The sequence below is a fragment of the Odontesthes bonariensis genome, chromosome 1 (genome assembly GCF_027942865.1).
Source record: "Odontesthes bonariensis isolate fOdoBon6 chromosome 1, fOdoBon6.hap1, whole genome shotgun sequence".
NCBI lineage: Eukaryota > Metazoa > Chordata > Actinopteri > Atheriniformes > Atherinopsidae > Odontesthes > Odontesthes bonariensis.
In genome coordinates this window covers 31,967,026-31,981,323 of record NC_134506.1, presented here as the reverse complement: position 1 = coordinate 31,981,323, position 14,298 = coordinate 31,967,026, and the positions used below count along the sequence as shown (strand labels likewise).

At 42.3% G+C, this 14,298-nt stretch overlaps 3 protein-coding genes across 3 annotated transcripts; all 3 read right to left on the bottom strand.

The window, feature by feature from the left end:
• Positions 1 to 106: 106 nt before the first annotated feature.
• Positions 107 to 5,700, bottom strand: LOC142379299 (trans-1,2-dihydrobenzene-1,2-diol dehydrogenase-like). Its single transcript, XM_075464442.1, has 8 exons — positions 5,452 to 5,700; positions 3,475 to 3,602; positions 2,685 to 2,796; positions 2,243 to 2,406; positions 1,636 to 1,888; positions 914 to 1,038; positions 661 to 811; positions 107 to 446 (listed from the first exon to the last, which is right to left on the bottom strand). Exons 2-8 carry the CDS (start codon positions 3,571 to 3,573, stop codon positions 337 to 339), a joined length of 1,014 nt encoding a protein of 337 aa, XP_075320557.1. The 5' UTR covers positions 3,574 to 3,602; positions 5,452 to 5,700; the 3' UTR covers positions 107 to 336.
• A 147-nt stretch (positions 5,701 to 5,847) lies between these two features.
• On the bottom strand, positions 5,848 to 10,411 carry LOC142379320 (trans-1,2-dihydrobenzene-1,2-diol dehydrogenase-like). Its single transcript, XM_075464463.1, has 5 exons — positions 10,315 to 10,411; positions 9,514 to 9,625; positions 7,158 to 7,312; positions 6,896 to 7,046; positions 5,848 to 6,678 (listed from the first exon to the last, which is right to left on the bottom strand). The coding sequence occupies exons 1-5, from the start codon at positions 10,402 to 10,404 to the stop codon at positions 6,569 to 6,571; spliced, it is 618 nt and encodes a 205-aa protein (XP_075320578.1). The 5' UTR covers positions 10,405 to 10,411; the 3' UTR covers positions 5,848 to 6,568.
• Positions 10,412 to 10,859: 448 nt separating this feature from the next.
• On the bottom strand, positions 10,860 to 14,269 carry LOC142379309 (trans-1,2-dihydrobenzene-1,2-diol dehydrogenase-like). Its single transcript, XM_075464453.1, has 7 exons — positions 14,122 to 14,269; positions 13,503 to 13,614; positions 13,061 to 13,224; positions 12,458 to 12,710; positions 11,702 to 11,826; positions 11,346 to 11,496; positions 10,860 to 11,087 (listed from the first exon to the last, which is right to left on the bottom strand). Exons 1-7 carry the CDS (start codon positions 14,209 to 14,211, stop codon positions 10,978 to 10,980), a joined length of 1,005 nt encoding a protein of 334 aa, XP_075320568.1. The 5' UTR covers positions 14,212 to 14,269; the 3' UTR covers positions 10,860 to 10,977.
• Positions 14,270 to 14,298: the final 29 nt, after the last annotated feature.

Below are 14,298 nucleotides of genomic sequence, written 5' to 3'. Positions count from 1 at the left end.
TTTGAGTGGTACACGGTGGTACATGAATGATTAAAGACTTCATAATGTTGAGGTGTGTAATTGCACAAAGCATTCAGTCAATTTCTGATAGTCTTAATAACTCAAATACAGTTTTTGTTTTTCTTTAATATTTATGTTCACAAGGTAAAAATGACATATCACTTGTGTAAAAAAACAAACAAAAAAAAACATTGGCACCTTTAACAGAACAAATAAACCCTAATGAGGTCAGCCATGAAGGGGGGAAAAAGACATTTTTGTTGTAGTGTATGAATACAAAATCCCACTTCATCACCAAGAACAAGTTATTCTCCGCAGTGAGTTCATGTGAAATATTTATTGGCAGTCCTGGCTGTACACCACCCCCACCTGCCTTCGAATCTCATCCTCCACCTCAGCCAGCAGAAGAGAGTCGGCGTGAGACATAACTGCACTCTCCTTCAGCCCTACAAGGGAAACATGCTAATCAATCTGTCTGCAGGAACAGTGAAGGGCCAATAAGATCATTCTGTGTTTCTGATGCCACCTTGTGGCAAATTTGTGTCTAACTATTCAGACACCGAGTATCCTCCTGAAAATCCTAAAAACACTAGTTTGGCATTATATGAATAACAAATCTAAACTTAAATGCAGACTTAAAAATGTTGAATGTCCTGATACCTTTGAGCAAACACTGTCGAACCTCCTCCGCTTCATAACGCATCCCTGTACTGTTGAGGAAGTTTAGAGGCAAACAAGGTTCTGGCAGTGGGTACTGGGTCTCCTTCCCGTTCACCACTACTGATGTGGGGCACCACATCTGAGTTGGGATCTGAACAGGCAAAAAAAAAAGTACTTTTTTTTTCCTACCCGTGATGTCAGAGATTCGTGGCATTTGGGCAAAGTTGGTAATACAACCCTCTTCACGACTTACCCTGATGGTGCCCTTTGTTCCCACAATTACTGCATCATTTGGTAGCTGTATACCTGAAGAGTAAGTAAAGACTGCCATTTTGTTCTTGGAGAACTTAAGAGTGACGACCACGGTCTCATCCACTCCTAAAAAAAAAAAACATACAGGTAGGTGATTCATATTTGATGAACGGATTTTAAAATAAAGGAAGTCTGTAAATAAAAGTGAAACACATAAGTAATTGTTTAGCCTTTACTGTGACACATGAGACACAGAAATAATAGATGAGGTCCTAAAACTACTTTGTAGGAGTTCTAGTAGCTTTAAAGCTGGAAAAACTCGGTCGTCGAAGGAGATTGTCGTCTAGCAGTGCCTACACCACGCTCAAGACAATTTGAGCGTCAGATTCTTTTCATGTGTCGTTCCATGATGGTGGAATGACCACCCGAGCGCTACCAGAACTTCTCTTGAAGACCTAGCTCTTCAGAGAGCATCTCCGACCTTAACACTTACCCTGCACTTCACTATCTCCTTTACAAATATTGTATTTGGCTTTCCCTCAGTCCTGACATGTCTTTCTGTCCCTGCTACTAACACCAGAGCATAATACTGCAACCACGGTGCTTGACATGAGGTACAGAATAGAGGCCAAACATTCAATCTTACTTTGATCACACCAGAAAAAAAGTGTTTCGATATTTCCTGTGTGTCAATTACACTTCACCATCCTGTTAATTCATTACCTGTCTCCAGGCAGACCCCGGTGGCTTGGATGCTCTCTGGCTTCTCTCCATTGTACACCATGCATACAAACTGCAGGCAGTACATGCCAATACTTAGCAATGCTCCTCCTCCCAGCTCCTTCTGCACTAATCTTGGTACGTGTAACACCGGTACACCAAAGTCAGATCTGACCATCTTCACCTCGCCCAGCTCCCCCTCAGCCAGCAGCCGTCTGACCTCCACAGAAACTGGGAAAAAGCGGGTCCAGACAGCCTGGAAAGAGGACAGGAGGTATTTTATACATTTTATATATATACATATATATATATATACATACATACGTTACATTGCAGGTCTCTAAATCCGTGTTACACTGCATAAACTTAAAATAAACTCAACTCACAGGAAAGAGTTGAAACCGCTAGACTGGTAAGGCTCTCACCGATGCAAGAATTTTAACAACGGTATTGAAAACAATAGTACATGAAAATACTGAAATATTAATGCTGTTTTTCAGAGTGTAATGTTTTCAGTGTAGCTGGTTGACATTAATCATTCTGCACCTAAAATTGGTTATTAAAGAGAAGTGGAAAAGGCAAAAATACAGCTCTCACGTCTGCCGCTCACCTCCATGAGGAAGACGTCGTTCCTCTTGGCCGAGTCCAGGATCTCTTTCACCTCCTTGGTGTTCATGGCCAGCGGCTTCTCACACAGCACATTCTTCTTGGCATTCGTAAAGAGCTGACAGACCTTCAGATGATGCGGGTGGATAGTCCCAACATACACCACATCTGCACACACATGAAGGCACAGAGCAGAGAGAATGCTTAAGGACAATGGGGTATTCAGGCTGTTAAAAACATCTAAGATGGAAATTTCAACAGGAAATTAAAATGATTGTGCGTCAAAGTTAATTGGAAGTTAAGGGAAATCAAGAGGAGGCCCGGTAAACTGATTTGTGAAGTCTCAGCTCGGACTGAGCACCGCAGCAGGCAGCTTACATCTGGTGCACAAAGCAGAGACAGCAGAAGGCAAACAGTCTGACCTCCGACCTCTGACCGACACTGACCTATATCTGGGTCTCTGGCCAGCTCCTCGTAGCTGCCGTAAGCTCGGGAGATGCTGTGCTTTTTGGCAAACTCCTGAGCATCCTCCAACTTGCGAGCGGCCACAGCCACAACCTGTGAATACAGTCCCAGATGAGTTCCAGTACTCCTGTTACCTCACCGAGAGGCTCATTGCTGTTGCATTCCTATCAGTGTGTTATCCATAATATCCAAACGACTGTCCCTTTACATATGATGATAAATGTCTGCATTGTTCTATAAATTATCCTCTCTTGGCATTCAAGCTTTCTTAATGGCACCTCTATGTCACATCTACATGATGTCTTCACTCATACACACAAACAAAAAGTTTAGCCTTCAGTACAACTTTTACTGCACTTATAAAGGAGTTGAATGTTTGTTCTAATTGTTGTTTGACTGTGACGATGGCTGAATTATACACGTATTGATGTTAATGTAGCGTAATCATTGGATTTAGCAAAATCACAAATTCCCATGTAGTCTGTAACTTACGGTAAAAGTGCACAACCTTGTGTTGACAATGTTCAGGCTGTAACAAGTAGATTACACAAGCTCACCGAACGGCATCTGTTGCATTTAGTTAATGGGTTCAACGGGATATATCTTAACAATACAAGCACTTCAAATGTTAAAAACTGGTTTATTGTCAGCGCAAAAATACTCGGAGCCAGTCAACGCGGAAGAAGTAGTTTCAATGAGTCCTGAGGAGGGGACATCTTGGATTTGCATTACAAGGTTAATTAATGTCTGAACTGTTGCTGACAGAAATACCTGATGGTCCACAGCAGGAAGAGTTTTCAGAGCCACAGCGAAGTCATGACTGATCCTCCCCGCGCTACAGATTCCCCACCTGGTCGCCATGCTGGTCATTTCTGTCAGAGAGGAGCAGCGACTGCCCTCTACCACAAGGGGGCGACAAAGCGTTGATTTTAATTGCCTGGCTTTAAATATTCAATAATGATAAATATGATAATAATTAAAATATATTCTTGTATTCAACCAAATGCATATATAAAGTGATTTGAAATAAATATATTTTCCATAAAAATACAAAGCTAAAACAGAAAAAATTCAACATTCTAGAAATGTTTGGTTAACTGGTTCCCAAACATTCTCAGGTATAAAATTAGTTTTTAAGCTTCACTCTGACAGGACGAATTCATCTTCATCTGTCTCTTTGGCATGACTGGGCTCAGGGAGTTGATTGGTACTCACACAATAATGAAAAAAAAAAGGGTATAAAATGTAAATCAAAAAGAAAAGCTGTTATTGACTAATATTTTTAGATGTAAGAAAGACTTTTTTTTTTTACTTTTATTGAATTTTTTTTTGTAAAAATTTAATTTGATGCCAGGAGATTTTGAGACTGCATGGTGGTGTGGTGGTTGGCAGTGTCACCTCACAACAATAAAGGTCCCTAGTTTGAATCACGACTGTTTTTTCTGTGTGGAGTTTGTATGTTCTCCCTGTGCATGCATCGGTTATTCGGGTACGCTGACTTTCTCCCACCAACCAAAAACATGCATTTTAGGTTCATTAGTGGTTCTTTTTAATCAGAGTGCTTACATTTGGGAGCTGAGGAAACCGGCCGCTGCAGTTTTGAAAGTGACACGTTTACCCGTTCTTGCGTCATATCGAAGATTTTAACAGTTCAACAGTTCATTTCCTCCTTAATAGTCATCTTTGTTTCATAATGAATCAACTGTTTTCAGTGGGTGACAGTTCTGGGCTGCAGGAAAGCCAGATTGGCAATCTGACTCTTTTGCTGCTGTGCCAAGCTGTTGTAATATGTGCATAATGTGAGATAGCCATGTTTGGCAAAAAACCAAACACAGCATATCAGAACAAACACCTCCTATCAACTGTCAAGCAGAAGTGGAGGGCTGAAGGTTTGGGCACCGTGCACTCCTTGAGTCAAACATGAACTCTCAAACACCTGAAGCTTGGTCCAAATTGTGTCATGTGCCAGGACAATGATCCCAAGCACATAATCACATCTACAACAGAATGAATGAAGAAGAAAAGAAAAGGTGTTGCCATGACCAAAAGTCCAGACCTCAACCTAATTTAAACATTTTGACAAATCCTTACAAGAGCTGTGTATATAAGCCAATGTCTGCAAACTTCAATGGACTGAGGCAACTAAAGAAAAGTGGGCCAAAATTCCTCCACAATGATGTGTGAGACTGACAACGTCATACATAAAGTAATTACCTAATGTTTTTGCAGCTTAAGTTTGCTCTACAAGCTACTGATTTAAGATGTGTACATAGTTGTTCACACATTGCTTCTGTTTCATTCAATAAATAATGGCACAGTTATACGTCGTGTTGTGTTGTTAATCTGTGGTTATATTTCCCTAAAGTTTAGACCCAGAAAGGACAAGATGATTCACCATACATGTAAAACCTTAGAATGAAACTTTTATTTTATTTTTTTATTTATTTTATTTTTTTCCCTTGTCCTGTCCAGCATTATGGCAGCAGAATTGTAATCTGAATACCGTTTATGCTAAACACATTTGCTATGCCAAGGGAAGCTTTATGAATGTAAAGCTTCCCTTGATGCCCATCAACTCCTCATTTTTATTTATTTATTTTTGTTACAATATTTAACATGATATGATAATAGTGCCGAACCGGACCGGGGGACAGAGAGAGAGGGAAAGCGAAGAAGAGAAAAAAGGAACAGAAACATGAAGAGACAAACATAAAAAACAATGAAAAATACGACAACCAGCTGCTACACCTTTAAAAACAAAACTGAAGACGATTCACGGCTTTTGTGGGGAATCCAACCTTAGAAGCACCAGGAGCACCTGTAAGCAGACAAGCAGAGAACAAACACACAAACAAAAAAACACAAGCAGCAGCAATCTCATATAATACACAGGTGACCTTAAACCACAGGACAGCACAACAACTGCTTAGTGAGCATGCTACTGGGCTAATGAATGTGTGTGTGTGAGTGTGTGTGCATGAACATGCAATACACATAGATGGTCCCACATAATAACCATGCTTAAATATCAGTGTATAGTGTCACAACCCCCCCCCCAGCAATCAGAAGCAGGCCGAGAGGGCCCCCAGACCCAGGCCACCAACAGCCCCCAAGGAGCACAGAACCCGGGAACCCCACCATAGGGACAACCACGCATCCCCCAGAAGACAGCAGAGGAAGCTCCCGGACAGAGCCCCCACAAGCATCGGGCAGAGCCCCCACGAGCATCGGGCAGAGCCCCCCCGGCGACCAGAGGCGGCAGCCTACCAGCCCCGCCAGGCCCCCGCCACCCAGACATGGGCCGCGCGCCGGAACCGGCCCCCGCGAGCCCGATCGCCACCAAAACGCCCCGGCAGGGGCCCCGCCCAACACCCGAGAGGGCCAGGCGCCCCAGACAGCCAACCGCAGTGGGCCAGCACCTGCCCCAGTGCCCCTGGGAAAGCGCCCCGGGAGTCAAGACGTGGCCACAGGTGGGTGAGGCCGCGAGCAGCGGGGAGAAGCAATGCCCCCCCCCCCCCATCAGGAACAGCACAAGCAGGCCAGAGGACAGCAGAAACTTTTATTTTATAAATGATTGAAGGTATCAGTGTTTCAGCGTGTAGTCAGACAATGTGTTCAGTGAGTTTATGATTATTTCAATAGGTTACTACAATTGTATGCAAGTCCTTTATATTTATGCTCACAAAGTAAAAGTGATGGTGCATAAAAAAATTTTAAGCTATGTCAAAAATCACGTTTTGCATACAATGACATCAAGTCAGTCAAACGTACACATTAAACTTAAGTAGCAGTTAAGGACACACATTAGGGATGCTGCATCAACAAGAAGTTATTTTCCATCACAATGCGAGTTCATGTGAAATATTTATTGGCAGTCCTGGCTGTACACCACCCCCACCTGCCTTCGAATCTCATCCTCCACCTCAGCCAGCAGAAGAGAGTCAGCGTGAGAAATAACTGCACTCTCCTTCAGCCCTACAAGGGAAACATGCTAATCAATCTGTCTGCAGGAACAGTGAAGGGCCAATAAGATCATTCTGTGTTTCTGATGCCACCTTGTGGCAAATTTGTGTCTAACTATTCAGACACTGAGTATCCACCTGAAAATCCTAAAAACACTGATGATTTGGAAATATATGAATAACAAATCCGAACATGGATGCAGACTAAAAACTACTGAACGTCACGATACCTTTGAGCAAACACTGTCGGACCTCTTCTGCTTCATAACGCATCCCTGTACTGTTAATGAAGTTTAGAGGCAAACAAGGTTCTGGTATTGGGTACAGGGTCTCCTTCCCATTCACCACTAATGATGTGGGGCACCAAATCCGTCCAGGCACCTGAAAGTGAAACAAAAATAAATTGTAAAAAGTTCAAATTTTTATATACATTACGTCAGGTGAATACAATTTGGTCTTATATGATAAGACAACCCTCTTGTGATGACTTACCCTAATTATGCCCTTTGTTCCCACAATAACAGCGTCATTGGGCAGCTCTAAACCTGAGGAGTAAGTAAACACTGCCATTCTATTGTTGGAGAACTTCAGGATGACAGCACCAGTCTCATCCACTCCTACAATAACATACAAATGAACGATGCCCACTGGATGAAGAAATATCAAAACACAAAAGGATCATTTCGTGATAATGATGAAAAAAAGTGAAATATGAGTAAACACTGAAGTTTGATCTTCACTGTGGCACATGAAAGTAGCAGACCTTATAGATGAGGTAGAATAACTAAACAAAACTGGGACAAAAGCTTTACAAGCTCCAATTTGTGGCAAAAAAGTGCATGTGAATCATGTAAAATGGTGAGGAGGAAACATGACAATTATAGCAGCTTTGACAAATTACATTATAGAATGATACACTGAATTTCCCCCATTGCTTGAGGACCTAACATCACCAAAACTAAACACATTATTACTGAAGGAGTGGCACACTTCTCCTAATGTTGTTGTGTTATGGTGCATTCAGAAAGTTCTCACCTTTTAAGAAATACTATTTGATTTTTAAAACCTTCCTTGTCGATAAAGTGTTGAGTTACTACCACCTCAGGTGACTCAGAACCACCACTTCATTATGCTGCTAAGGACCAATCCTGTTGGAGACTTGCCATGATGCACCAAGAACCTCCCTTCATGTCCTCTCTCTTTCAAATCCCATGCACTCAATACGCCAACATAATATATCATGAACTTTGCCATCTGGTAGTTTGCGCTTAGTCTCCCTCCCCTGTCCCCCTCAGCCGGCATCTTTGACTCTGGAGCTGCACGTGATCTGTGGTTGGCCCAACCAACCTCTCTAATATTTATTAGGGCTGGGCAACGATAAAATTTTTAAATCTAATTAATCACATGATTTCCCTGATTAATCACGATTAATCGCATTTGTACGCAAAATCCAAAAATGAATCCAAAAGTAGTGTATAGCTTTTAGCATTTAGTTTTATCTTAAAGGGGAACTCCGGGGCATTTGAAGCGCGTTTCCATTGCTAGAGGTTGTCAAATACTGATAGTAGGACACAGAGAGGTGCAAATCTGCGCTCCCTGTGTGGAGATCGCGCTGTTCGCACACCCTGTCATGCGAGGCTAATACGTGGTGGCTAAGGGGCAACTGCTAACCCTTCCACGTAAAACAACAACTTGCACACAGCAGAAACGTCACACCACTTTATAAACCATCCGACAATAAAGTCACAAGCCTTACCATCAAAACCAAATGCATGGTTCTCACATTACTGGCATGGGGACGTTACAAAACAACTTTATAAACAGCATGTAACTCACCGGCTGGTTGTATGCTTGCGCATGTGAAAGCCCAAAAGAGTCGATGGACGATAATCCCATATACAAAACAATTATATTCTCTAGAAAAACTGTGTTCAAATATTTAAAACATTACAACAATATTACTGGGCATGTATTGTTGTAATGTTTTAAATACTTGAACGCAGTTTTTCAGGGCTCTCACATTTTTCAACAAATATTTAGCTGTCATCCAGATGGCTTCACATTTGAGTCTAAGATACTTTGGTGTACAGAGCAGTTCACGGTCGACTCAATGACTGAAAGAGGTCCTGCAGCTGCAAAACAAGCCCAAATCATCACCCCTCCACCACTGTGCCAGACAGTTTGTGATGGTATACTTTCTTGGATTTTTGCCACTGTGCATTATGACCAATCATCTCTACCTTAGTCTCAACTGACCAGAGGATATTGTTCCAGAAGTTAAGTGGTTTCTTCAGATACAACTTTACAAATCTAAGCTGTGCTGCCATGTTCTTTTTATAGATAAGAGACTTTTCCCGAGCAACCCTTCCAAACAAGCCATACTTATTAAGCTTTATTTCTATTTGTATTGTGATTAATTTGCATATTTAAGATTGAGAGAGTCCAATGAAAAAAAGGAAAGATATGCTTAGTTATTCACACACTGCTTCTTCATTTTGGCTGTGCAAGTTGTTACACAGTGTAATATGTCGTGTGATGTCGTTCATCTGAGGCTGTCTTTGCCTGATTTTAAGACCGGGCAAGAAGCAAATGATTTTTTTAGAACATAATGTTTTATGTGAAGCCATAGAACTGAAACTGAAAGTGGATTTTCTTCTTCACAAGACTGTTTGAGAAGAAAAAAAAAAAATCAATAAAAATAACATCAAATGATTGTGGGTATGTTAAACTAAATTGCTTAGTGAGGGTAGTTGTAAAGTCTCAGCTCAGACTGAGCTTACATCTGGTGTACAAAGCAGAGACAGCAGAAGGCAAACAGTCTGACCTCTGACCTCTGACAGACACTGACCTATATCTGGGTCTCTGGCCAGCTCCTCGTAGCTGCCGTAAGCTCGGGAGATGCTGTGCTTTTTGGCAAACTCCTGAGCATCCCCCAACTTGCGAGCGGCCACAGCCACAACCTGTGAATACAGTCCCAGATGAGTTCCAGTACTCCTGTTACCTCACCGAGAGGCTCATCGCTGTCATACTTCCTTATTGCTGTAAGCAAACTGCCATTGCTCTTTCTTTTTAAAGTTTTCATGATGGGATCACTCTGCATCTGTAAAGCAGTAAATATGTGCTCAGGTGTTATTTTTGTTTGTACTTATACATTATTCTTTAAACTGTCTGCAAAACGTAACAAATAATCTTTTATTCTCTTGGCAAATACTTCATTGCTCCTCTATGTAATGAAACACTTAAACATGTTAGCCTTCAGTACAACTTCCGCTGTACTTGAACAGCCGTTAAGTGTTTTCCTAATCGTTGTTTTTCTCAGCATAACTATATAATTATTAAAAGCATACGCCCTAATGAAGTGCCAAAAATCACAGTTCCCACTTAGTTTGTCATTTACGGCAACAACGTACCTCGTGTTGATAATGTGCTGACTGAGACATGTGGATTACACAAACTCACTCAGCGGTTTCCTCAACATTTAGTCAGTTAAACTGACGGGATACATTTCAACACCACTTCTTTATGACCAGCCAAAATACTGAGAGGCAGTCAACACGAAAGAGGTAGTAGCTTCAGAGAGTCCTGAGGGGACGTTTTGCATTTCAATCACAGGGTGAATTAATGTCTGCACTGCTGCTGACAGAAATACCTGGTGGTCCTCAGCAGGGAGAGTTTTCAGAGCCACAGCGAAGTCATGACTGATCTTCCCCGCGCTACAGATTCCCCACCTGGTCGCCATGCTGGTCATTTCTGTCAGATAGGAGCAGCAACTGCCCTCTACCACAGGGGGGCGACAAAGCGTTGGTTTTTAACTGTGACGTCTCCCCTTTTTCCCTTCGTTTTTTAAAAGATTTTTTCCATTGTTTCATTGAACACATACAAAATACGTGTTTTTACATGCAACAAAATACAATTAAAGGAGGAGAAATAAACAAAAACTACATAACCGAGTATAATATTGGCTCAAGGGAGGGTCTTGGTGACCCACTGTAGTCTAACTGGTGTACTGAGCTGTCCATCAAGACTAGAGTTCCACCAATAAAAAAAAAAAATGTGATGAGCACCTGCCAGAATTCAACTGGCTAATATTTTGTTTGAATAACCACAAAGGTACACTAATGGGTGGTCCTACTACAATAACTGGACAGGGAGTGGAGCATTCACAGGAAAGAAAATGTAGACTTGACATTTTAGGAAATCTGACAGAAAATTTATTTGGGTTAGGGTTATCAGAACAAGCTGATGGAGAAGAGCAAGACACTCAACGACAAACTGGTCCTCTTCAATCACAGTGTGAGGTCATGTTAAACATTCACTGGCAGTCCTGGCTGTACACCACCCCCACCTGCCGGCGAATCTCATCCTCCACCTCAGCCAGCAGGAGAGAGTCAGCGTGAGACATAACTGCACTCTCCTTCAGCCCTACAAGGAAGGAGATACTGATAAGTGGGAGCAAACAGACAGCAAGACTTGTTAAGATTTCAGAAAAGGCTCTGTAATATATAGTGACCTTTAACCTGAGCCATGTTAAACTAAGTGCTTTGCACTCTGTTTATCATTAACCCACTGACACACACGGCCCAACCCATTAACTTTTAGTGCACATCAGATCCCTCTGATTTGAAGAGATTAGCTTTTTCTCTAGTAATATGAATACAGACACGCTAAATGCCACAGTACCTTTGAGCAAACACTGTCGGACCTCCTCAGCTTCGTAACGCATCCCGGTACTGTTCTTGAAGTTGAGGGGCAAATAGGGTTCTGGCACTGGGTACTTGGTCTCCTTTAAATTCACCACTAATGATGTGGGGCACCACATGTGGCTGGGAACCTAAAGAAAAGGCCACGCACAAACGTAATCGCACAACGACAACACTACATACTTTGATTTTGTTTTTTGGGTTACACATTTCATTCTCGAGTTTCCTCATATATTATTTGATTTATTGAACAAGTTTATAAATCCTCAAAGCAGGAGATGATGTTGTGTTTCAGACAATTTGAAAGTATGCAGTCATCTTCCTCTGGTGACTTACCTTAAGTGTGCCCTTTGTTCCTGCAACAAGGGCCTCATTGGGCAGCTGCACCCCCGAAGAGCAAGTCAACACCGCCATTCTGTCCTTAGAGAACTTAAGGGTGACGGTCACAGTCTCATCCACTCCTACAATTGCATACAAATACATAGAATTTCAGCAAAAAAAAAAAAAGGCGAAGTCAGTGAGACGCAAAAAACGGTAAATTAAATGATTGTTCGAGTGTAGTGTTTAGTTTGTCAGACAAAAGTGAGAAACTTGAGAGAAAGTTTTATCAGAACTGAGCAGACACACTGAAGGTTGACCTCAGTTCACACACAGAGGAAGTCAAAGTGGTACTGAGGCTGGCTCAGGTGGTAAAGTGGCTGCTCCCACTCTTAAAATGTGAGGGGCAGCTATGAACGTGTCCCTGTAGGAGCAAAATGCATGCTAGATGCATTTAAATATGAAACAGTGATGAGAATGTTACTGAGCATTACAGGAAACTTTTATTAGTAGCTTAAGAGTAACTATGTCAAACATCTCAGAAAAAGACACCCAGACTGAGCAAGCCAGTTCTACTATTGCTGGTACACTTTAACATACATTATTACTGTGTATAAATGCTCAGTACTATGCAAAAGTCTCGAGCCACTCCTGATCTCTTTATATAGTTCAGAGGAAATGGGAAATGGGCACAGTGACTTATAAAAGCATGTGCATACATAAATATAAATACGGTTCTATAAATGAATTTTAACCATCCTGTTAATTCATTACCTGTCTCCAGGCAGACCCCGGTGGCTTGGATGCTCACTGGCTTCTCTCCATTGTACACCATGAATATGAACTGCAGGCAGTAGATGCCAAGATCTAGTATCGCTCCTCCTCCCAGATCCTTCTGCACTGCTCTTGGAACGTGCATCAGGGGCTCCCCGAATTCTGATCTGACCATCTTCACCTTGCCCAGCTCCCCCTCAGCCAGCAGCCGTCTGATCTCCACAGAAACTGGGAAAAAGCGGGTCCAGACAGCCTGGAAAGAGGACAGGAGGTATTTTATACAGTTACATTGCAGGTCTCTAAATCTGTGTGAATAACACTCAGTCATCTCAAAATAATCTAAAATTTTGTAGAGGGTATTCGGGAGACTGAGGGTTTCTTATAAGATGAATATCATATAAATTTGATGTTTGCATAAATGCAAATCATAATCCGACGCATCACACAAGAGCAAGAGCTGTTTGACTACATATAACTAAGTGTGCAAAGTTAAGCTGAAAATGGGCCTTTTTGTTTGTTTGATTGTTTTTGGGTTTTTTTGGTTGAGCAGATCATGCCGCCATTAAAGAGAAATCATCTTTTTCTCTCACGTCTGCCGTTCACCTCCATGAGGAAGACGTCGTTCCTCTTGGCCGAGTCCAGGATCTCTTTCACCTCCTTGGTGTTCATGGCCAGCGGCTTCTCACACAGCACATTCTTCTTGGCATTCGTAAAGAGCTGACAGACCTTCAGATGATGCGGGTGGATAGTCCCAACATACACCACATCTGCACACACATGAAGGCACAGAGCAGAGAGAATGCTTAAGGACAATGGGGTATTCAGGCTGTTAAAAACATCTAAGATGGAAATTTCAACAGGAAATTAAAATGATTGTGCGTCAAAGTTAATTGGAAGTTAAGGGAAATCAAGAGGAGGCCCGGTAAACTGATTTGTGAAGTCTCAGCTCGCACTGAGCACCGCAGCAGGCAGCTTACATCTGGTGCACAAAGCAGAGACAGCAGAAGGCAAACAGTCTGACCTCCGACCTCTGACGGACACTGACCTATATCTGGGTCTCTGGCCAGCTCCTCGTAGCTGCCGTAAGCTCGGGAGATGCTGTGCTTTTTGGCAAACTCCTGAGCATCCTCCAACTTGCGAGCGGCCACAGCCACGACCTGTGAATACAGTCCCAGATGAGTTCCAGTACTCCTGTTACCTCACCGAGAGGCTCATTGCTGTCATACTTCCTTATTGCTGGAGACCAAAGTCCATTGCCTTTTCTTTTTAAACTTTTCTTTAAGGCATCACTCCGTAGCTATAGGAGAAAACATGTGTGTTATTTCTCTTTATTTAATCTCAATGTGTGTCTATGATCCAATAAATAAATAAAGAATATATGCCCCTGTAGTGCGTCCTTTACGGTAAAAGTGCAATGGCATTCATGTCTTAACAAATGCAAACTAGTGTCGCAGTTAACTCTCCTCCGGTGGTTATCTTATACAGCTTGTAAAAGCCACTGGCTTCTTTTAGTGGCTGTTTGTCTTTAATAGGTTCCAAGTAGTTGTTTTTAACTGAACTCGTGGTCAGCCGAATTACCGGATTACAATTCAGCACGAAGGGAGACGCCTCAGTGAGTCAAAGAGACGGCTTGCATTTGTATCACTGTCAGCCAGCAGAAATACCTGATGGTCCTCAGCTGGAAGAGTTTTCAGAGCCACAGAGAAATCATGACTGATCTTCCCCGCGCTGCAGATTCCCCACCTGGTTGCCATGTTGGAGAAAGTGTCTCGAGCTGCCTCCGGTCGGCTGTCAGGGCCAACTTTAAACACACCAGCAGTAATTGTGCTCTGCCACTAGGT